This window comes from Dipteris shenzhenensis, chromosome 27 (genome assembly GCF_047967505.1).
Source record: "Dipteris shenzhenensis isolate YYH24624 ecotype China chromosome 27, Dip_SZ_1.0, whole genome shotgun sequence".
Lineage (NCBI taxonomy): Eukaryota > Viridiplantae > Streptophyta > Polypodiopsida > Gleicheniales > Dipteridaceae > Dipteris > Dipteris shenzhenensis.
In genome coordinates this window covers 5,394,362-5,403,124 of record NC_141622.1, presented here as the reverse complement: position 1 = coordinate 5,403,124, position 8,763 = coordinate 5,394,362, and the positions used below count along the sequence as shown (strand labels likewise).

The window sequence follows — 8,763 nt, the reverse complement described above, 5'->3', positions numbered from 1 at the left end:
ACTAATTCACATCTACAATTTAATAAGAATTCACATCTAGACTCCAACCTTTGTTGTCAAGCTACAAATTCTTTCTAATCACTCAAAAATTTGTGAGATACTTAGCCTCTTTAGGGTAAGCTTACACATGAAGCCGTCATTCATGCACCACCTTATACTCTTGTGTATGCACACAAACCTATACTCTAAGGAGACTGTCGATTTGGTTTTTTTGCGAGTGCACATAAAGATGGGGACAAGGGCATACACCCCCCCCAAAAAGAATGGAAAAAGGAGCACAACAAAGCATGAACGAAATGCCAATGTCAATTTTGTGAAGCCCAATTCTATTTCATACTACATAGGCTCAAAGGAGCCAAGAAACAAGAGATTGTGTATTAGCAAGGTAATCAAGGATTATTCCAAGAATTTCACCATGAAGGCTAGCTACAAACTTCATCTAAAAGCCTTAAACCCTCCACCACATCAACCCCACATATAGGGATAAAGTAAAACTACTAGCCAAGCATCTAATCAAATCATGAATCATCACATTGCCACATGGAAAATACACCATTTTCTTTTCATAGCATTAATCAATCCATGAATCATTCCATTGCCACAAATAAAAACATAATGGTTCTTATTGAAGTAGCAACAAAAAAGACAATCAATGTAAGACTAACCAATTAAGGAACAATTACTTCATAAATGGGTTGCTACAAAGAAGTTCCTCTTTAAAAATGTCCGCAAGGTTGATAAGATACCAACCCCCACAAGGCCAAGCGATTAAATTGCTCCCAAACAAAAGAAATTATATTTAATAATTTATGGAAATAGACACAAACTGCTAATTCCTACTCTCAAAGGGGAGATAACCATTGTGGTATTTTCTACAAATTCTAACTAAATTTTGCCTGTCAATAGAGCCATGAGGCTACCAATCAACCAATAATATACAAGCTGAGTGAATCTCCTATAATGCTTTGAATACAAATGAAGTGCAAAAATGCAAGCCCTCTTCTATGCACTTCAAGAGTAAATGTTTTAAGTCAACCAACGAGCTACTCCATCTTCTTCTCCTAACACTGCAAGAATCTCTATAGCAATGTTGAAAGAAACCTGCAGGGAAAAAAATATACAATTTATTGAGCTCTCTCTCTCTCTCTCTCTCTCTCGTAACCTCCGTCGACCCAAGCTCTCCTCTCCTCTCTTCGCTCAGGCCTTCAGCTCAGGTTTCCTGCTCAGCCCCTCCAATTCAGGCCTTCTGCTCTTTTGTTGTTTGCTGTTTGCTCCGTCTCTGCTGCTGCTTGCCCACACCCACCTCTTCACACCTCGCCTGGTGTAGGGCCATGGCAGTTAGTGCTGAGACGTGATCCATCAACATAGCCGATTGACATAGCCACCATTGGAGCGGATGTCTGCTCAGTCTGTCACAGGCAAGATGCCAAGGAAATCCTTTGCCAGCGTTTTGGTAACACCAACCAAGCTGACTACTCAAAGGGGAGGTGTTCCTATTAGTCAAGATCGACAAGCTACGAAATGGAAATTCTGCCCTGACGGATCAGCTCAGCAAGGTCGAAACTGCCCTGAAGGATCAGTTCAGCAAGGTTGAAACCGGGCTGGCCACTCTTCAGGGCAAACCTAACCTAGTTCGAGAGATTAAAGAGCAAATCCAAGAAGCCAAGGAGCCCATTACTGCCATAGACACACGAATCCATGTTCTTGAAGAACCCAGGAAGCAAGCCGTAATCGACGAGATAATGCAGACCTACAAGACCACTGTGGATACAAAGGCAAATAAAACTGACATTCTGGATGATATCAAGGAATATGACGCCAAACGCAGCGATGCACTGAAGTTTAGAATAGGCGGCCTTCCTGAAGGCTGGTTCAAAGATACAATGAGACTATAGGAAAGTATTGCATGGCTGGCAGACGAGGAAGAAGACAAGACAGATTCCACAACTAATATTTGCCACTCTAAAAGGCATGCCATTATTACAATCAGCACATGAGATATGCGCATTAAGCTTCTTCGCCTATCTTACAAGCTAAAAGGGACCAAGATATGAATAGCCGAGGAACTCACACATCAAAAGGCCACAGAATTGGCCAAGGTCAAGGCTGCTAGGAAGGATGGAAAATGGGCAGCTGTATATCATGAGGGCACGGCCCTGATGTATTTATTACTTCCTTGAACGGATGTATTAGCAGTGGTCTATGCACTCCTTGAACCCATAGACCTGTTGGTCTCCTGTGGACATTAAGAGACTCTCTCTCTCTCTCTCTCTCTCTCTCTCTCTCTCTGAGCAGACTTGTTGGTTACGGGAGTGACTCTTGTTGTTGCGTGTGTTGAGTTTGATCTCCAGGATTGACATCTGATGACCCCGTGAGGGCCCTTCCTTGTGCGCCCCCCCCCCTCCCCCCCCGCGGCCCCCCCCCCAAAAAAGGCCCACCTTGCTTCACCTGATAAAACTCTCATGCTCTGCAATAGTGAAGTGGAATAGTCAAACACGTGACCTGGTTAACCACCAAAACAGAACCGGGTGCAGAAATAGAAAAGTGCCCTTTTTGGCAACGATTGATGCATATAAATGTGGCACAGCAATCACAAAAATGTTAAGCATACATGAAATACAACAGGAACTTACAGTGCGGAATTTGCTATTGGTTAATCTGCATTCTTCCAAGACTGCACCTTCTAGCACCCAGCTCTCCCACACATCAAACGTGTGATTGACGAACACAAGCTCCAGTTTTCTGTTGGCCTGAGAGCATTTAATTACAAACAAAACATTGCATCTCCATGTGAGGTTCATGCTTGGGAAACGTAAAGTGAAAACTCTCAATCCAAGTCATCTCACAATGCAAAAGCGTGTGACTATTACGTGGTGGGTAAAACGGTCCGATGCCTTGCTACAGTTGCAACCAACCAAACTCACCTGTAACAGTTTTCCTCCAGCTGCAAGGGACCGTAAGCCAATCCTCTCCTTCAAAATTCAGAGAGACTTCAATTTCATGTCGTTGTTAGAGCTTAACAAAAGTAGCAGTAAAAGAAATCGTAAGCTGACCTTCGCCCAGATTCATGGAAAGGACAGACATTGAAAAGGGGACCGGGGCTGAGGTGGAAGTTACCCTATTTCGTAAGACTACAAGGAACTGAGCTGCTGGATCACGAGTAGTAACATTAGACATTGTGTCCAAACACCATCCACGACCTGGACCTCGTTGCCGTGCTACATGGTAACCACACCCATCTTCTGCTCGCAGAGCAACAACATATCCCTCTTTGATCAGATCAATTGCTTGTCCAAAGATCCCCTTGCTGAGACCTGAAGGGCCCCACCTTTCAGATGTCACGTCAGCAGCCAGTGAATACTCTGATTCCCTTTTTGGCTTCGAGTCCTCAGGTGAAGCAAAGCGGGAGCTAGAGCTTAGCACCTGATCCCTTCCATTGATACTTGCCTCTGGGTCGTCTCGTTGCAAGGCAACCCAGTTTGTCTCTCTTTCTGTTAATACAGACTCTGTGCTACGCTGAGACTTCCGTCGGCCAGGCCGCTTCTTACCCTTTTTCCCAGTGCCTTTGCCATGGCTCCTACCATCACGCTGGCCCACAGATTGTGGAATGCCACTCTCTTGAAGCCGAGGATCTGGAGTGTTGAAATACATTTGCTTTTGCCGGAATTCCTGTCCTAATTGAGTATCCCCCAGCAGTGGTTCAGCATCTCTGGACCACAAAAGTGTGTCCTTATCTTCTTTATCTTGCCTCTCGTCTTGCCAGGCATTATCTCTATCATCATCTTCATCATCAGAGACGGCACTGCTGGGAACAACTCCATCCAGTAAAAAGGAACGTAATATTGTGACAGCTTTTGCCCGTATATCCATCCACACTTCCTCACTATAATCGGCACTTCGAGGCAGTATCAAAACATTTGGCATCTCTCTAACCTGCAAGAGAGGGATACAAGATATTTTACCACCTGCTAAACATCAATTCTCTCACGCTGTACCACTTTTGTTACAGGAGAATACCGCATGCAACTTTGTTTTGATTTGCCCCGGCCCCCACTAAAAGGAATTGCCATCAGAATTCTGTAATTTCACAATCCTCTGGTGAAGGAAAGCGCAATCAACACCACATAATAGAACATTTTCAATCAACAAGTCAGAATAGCCTCAGCATGGGCACATTTAGAAAGAAATCAAGCAACTAAATCACCTGGTCATCTGCACGGTTCCAAAGAGCTATAGAATTTTTAAATGGTACCCATGCAATCTCAGCAGATTAATTTGTGACTATAGCCAGTCTACAAATTTTTACCTAAAACTTAACCAATCATAATTATGATCGTCACATCGGACACGCAATATTAAAGCGCTCTGATCTCTAGTATCACAATATGAAAAAAAGCCATTATTGAAGGTTTGCCCAAAGAAAGCATTACCAATATAAAGCTTAAGCAGGCCATGACAATAATGAAAAAATCATTTTTCAATAAGATAAAAGAATGCCTGTAAGAATTGATTCATCATTCTCGAACCTCCACAAGAATATTGGGGGAGAGGTGAATGACATGATGTGCAGAAAAGCAGGGGGTGGATGAGTGGGTATGTGCGGAGGGTAGGCAGGGTGGGGCAACTCCTTTTGTTGCACTCTGAAGGAGGGGGAGGCTCTAAATGTGGGCAGTCAAGGGGAGGCCCGTTAGAAGGCACACTGATGTAGACTTTTTCTGGAAGAGTTGTGTGGCACCTTTTTGTGTGCATGGCATTAAAGGGTGCAACCATTCGACAAAGGGGGGTGCTCCTTCATGAGGGGTGTGCTGTCCTCCACAAGGGTATGGCCTTTTGTGCAAGGCACAAGTTTCAATCAAGGGATGGGTGTCATTGCCTGAATGCCCTTTTCCCATAGTAGTAGGACTATGCCCCTTTAAACAAAAGGTGTCTCTTGTAATGAAGGCCAAAAGTTGGCCACGATAGTAGGGGTTGAGATTATTAGTACCTTTTTTCCGTTTTTCTTTTTTCTTTTTTTGTTGGGGGAGGGGAAAGGGGGGGGGGGATGGGGTTGTGTATGTGTGTGTGTGTGTGCAAGATAGAGAGGTCAAAAGGGAATAAGGAGGTACTATATAACTAGGCTGCTTATTGCAATGGTATAGTGCTAATCAGAGACTTCAAATCTAGATCCAAAGACTCCAGTCTAAAAATGATGTAATGAAGGCCACTTCATGATAGTATTAGAATTTCGTAGTGTGCTATATAAGTCGAGCTGAGATGCCTTGTGCACTCTCCGACTCTCTCTGACACTCAGAGATGTAAGGGTTTCTCCTTTTGTGGATGTGCGCACCTTGTTTCAGAGCCCCATGAGGGCTTCTGCAAACGTTAATAAATCTCTCTCTCTCTCTCTCTCAAATGTGAACATTTCTTGCTCAATATTTGCTTTCATTGTTCCAAGACACTATTGAAACTTTAGACATTGGTACTCATAAAAGCTTCATGGAGGGGGCAATATAGGGGGCCCTATCCCATCACTCACACCCTTTATTAACATCCATTTCAAATTTATATCCATAGAATGGAACATCAATAAACTGAAGCATCATCATTGTCTTTCTTTGCTCTTGGGATTGCACCAGGCAATCACTCTCCAAGACTTGAAAGTCTTTAAACTCAGCAGTTCTTTAGGAGCTCTCCGCGAGTTATTTATCTTCTCATTGTAGTCTTTCATTTCCATATACACTTACAGAGGAAAGCCAACATCATTGGAACAAAGATTGGAACTAAACTACACGTCATACAAATCATGAATCGAGACAACTTGTACGCGGAATTTCACAAGTATTTAACAAAACTCTTTTAGGAGATACTAACAATAGGGCCAATCTTCATGGAAATAGGCCTTCATAGGTTCTCCAAACCCGGGGAAAGATGAATGCCACATGATTCATGATTGCATGGGTTAAAAACTGAAATATCAATGTGCTTCTAACAAGACCTTTGCTACTTTAACAAAGAAAATAATTTCAGAATTAGAAAAACTGTGAAGATCTTAGTTTCTTGCTTCCCAATGGCTCTCCAATCTTGAGGGAAGAGGCCTGCATTCTGTTCACCGTTTCTAAGATAGGAGCCCATTGCTCCATTATCTGTATCCCACCGAAGCCTTTCTAAAGGCATGCAGGAGCAGACTTCCGCAGCCCTTCACTTACATCTATACCTCACTTTTTGCAGTCTTCCTTGACAGTGAAGTTCCTATGCTGCTCTATTTCACTGTTTCATTTACAGTATGTGGTTGCGTATTGGAGAGAGTTGTCTGCATTTTCTGCGGTGCAAAAGAGCATACTTTAGCACCTGAAATTCTGACAAATCCTTCCAACCAGATGGTTGACACCTTTGCCTTCTCAGTTTGACCTGCATTGTTGCCTCAAATATCTTCATCAATCCCATTTGACGATCCTTCTGACTATATAGGTGACACCTCTGACATTTCCAGTTTGGCTTACATCAATGCCTCAAATGTCTTTCTCCATTGGGACCCGTATAAACGCCCACATTTGTCATTCCTAAAATCATCTCATTATTGCCCCCAGCCTAGCTATCATATAACTAGAACCCCAAGCATGCTCAACTAAATTGCCATAGGCACAAAGTTCTGAGACCAACTGAAGCGAGCTAGACAAACAAATAATTGACAAAACCTCATCATGCCCAAGGTAGAGTGCAGTACTAAAATCATAAGACGCGCTCTGTTGTAAGGCGTTACAGCTTTCCTTTATGCTTTGCAGACTGCATTGTTTATTTGCTTTCTTAAAGATTGTAAACCAAAGGGATGAAGGTTTCTCACTCGCTGATATGGATGGCACAGCATAGATAAACCTGCTTTGAGTAAGAAGACAACGTAATTAAATACTTACAGGCCCCTACTGGTGCCTGGCCCCTCCTTGAATATTGGCTGACATGGATTAAAACATGTGGTACCTCAGAATTATATTTGCGTGAGATGAGTCGTACTGAATTTATCAAGATTTGAAATACAAGATGATACAGACTGCGGTCTTACCCAGGCTTCCAGCCATTGAGGCCCATCTGCACCATCCAAAGCGCATCCCGCAACAGTCCCATCTATCAGTGCCAGCTTTAGGGCACAGTCGTCAAGGAGGTGAGAGCTGCTGGTATTCACGAGCAATGCTCCTGAGCATCGGCAATTATTTCAATATCAGGGTATAATTAAAGAATCCAAAAACTTCAACCTGTCTACGGCTATGGGAAAGGAAGAAGCACTGCTAGCGACCTGGTTTAATGTGCTGCAATGCCTCTGCGTTGATTAGCTGCACTGTTTCAGTTGTGAGCGAGCAATGCAGAGATACAACATCGCTGGCTGACAGAAGCTCCTTCAAACTTTCTACCTTTCTGGCAGCTGAGGGGAAGCTCATCCTTCCATGCAAAACTCCATCCTTTCCCTGCAGCGTTCCTAGTTCTTAGCATACTAGGCAACACTGGCAATGGGGCTTAATAGATTGTTTGCAAAATTGGCAGTGTAACAACGCATATCTCGACCAAAAGTTGGTGATAAAACGAAACTCAAAATGACTTGATTCCAAAATAATCTTCCCGGGCGACGCAACACAATTATACAAATAGTTGCCATTGCCAAGAAAGAGCAATTGCAAACGCAGCCCGTGTAAAATAGATAGACAGACCTACCTCTTCGACCTCAAAATAGAGGACCTTCATCTTGAAAGCTAGAATCCTAGACGCCAAAGCGCAAGCCGATGCAGATCGACCCACAATTCCCATTACAAGGCCTCGGCATCGTCTCATTCCGCGGCACATTGGCTGAATGGTACCGAGCCACCCTGAACCAGCGAAACCCTGTGCTGCGAGAACATGAGTGTGACGGAGCATCCCTAAGACAAGCGCCATTACGGTATCAGCAACTTCTTCTGCCCGCCCAGAGTCTACATGAAGGAGATGAAGGCCTAATTCATTGGCAAGAGAGGAATCCGCTCCCTTATCGACCGATCCGAGGCACAAAATCAACTGCCAGGGCTGCAAACGACGCTGAGCAGCGCGAGGCAGAAAGACGAGAGAATGCAAGAGGACTGCAACGGCTGCTTCGATTCTTCCGTCGGAGATCTGAGTGAGCCCGACGTGCTGCAGCAGGGCCACTCCTGCAAGCGCTTCCTCTTCCAAGTTGAAATCTTCCAGGCAATTGAGAGCTATGATCAACGGAGACCCTGAGCTCCCCTTGTCCCTTCTTGCAACCAGGGAGAACTCGTCCCCATTCGCCCCTGAATCGATGCCTCTTAGCATAGTAGGTCGTCTCCCCCCGTTCTTGCGGATTCCTGTCTCGATTTTCGTCATCCTAATAGAGACGCTGCCGGCCACACGTCGTTAAAGGGCGACCGCCATTGCAATGCAGAGAAGTTTGGGAAGCAAGATGGGAGTGTGTGTGTGTGCAATTGCTGCAGAATTGAGAGGCAAGAAGGGGGTGGGTTTTTCTGCGAACTGAACAACTTGTAACTAACTGTCTGGGGGATGAAGCATCTTGGGCGGAGGCAAAGTGTGTGACAATGGCAATGCCGGAATTGTGAAGAGAGCTCGGCTTTTCTTCCCACACAGGGTGTGGAGAATCCCGAGAGGATCATCTGAGGATCTACTTCAAAAATGGCAAGGGCTGCCTGAACATCGACACAAAAGCGGGAAGCCCCAATTGAACAAGGGTTTAGGGAGGTTCTTACTCGAACGGAAGTAGAATGGAAGTGCTCCAATGGCTTTGGGGAGTAT

General features: G+C 44.5%; 1 protein-coding gene across 1 annotated transcript; it reads right to left on the bottom strand.

Annotated features, from left to right (window-relative positions):
* Positions 1 to 699: 699 nt before the first annotated feature.
* Positions 700 to 8,723, bottom strand: LOC147883780 (C-terminal binding protein AN-like). The gene is made up of 7 exons (XM_087398515.1): positions 7,681 to 8,723; positions 7,268 to 7,436; positions 7,037 to 7,167; positions 3,118 to 3,933; positions 2,925 to 2,972; positions 2,634 to 2,750; positions 700 to 1,101 (listed from the first exon to the last, which is right to left on the bottom strand). The coding sequence occupies exons 1-7, from the start codon at positions 8,338 to 8,340 to the stop codon at positions 1,027 to 1,029; spliced, it is 2,016 nt and encodes a 671-aa protein (XP_087254641.1). The 5' UTR covers positions 8,341 to 8,723; the 3' UTR covers positions 700 to 1,026.
* Between the last annotated feature and the right edge of the window lie 40 nt (positions 8,724 to 8,763).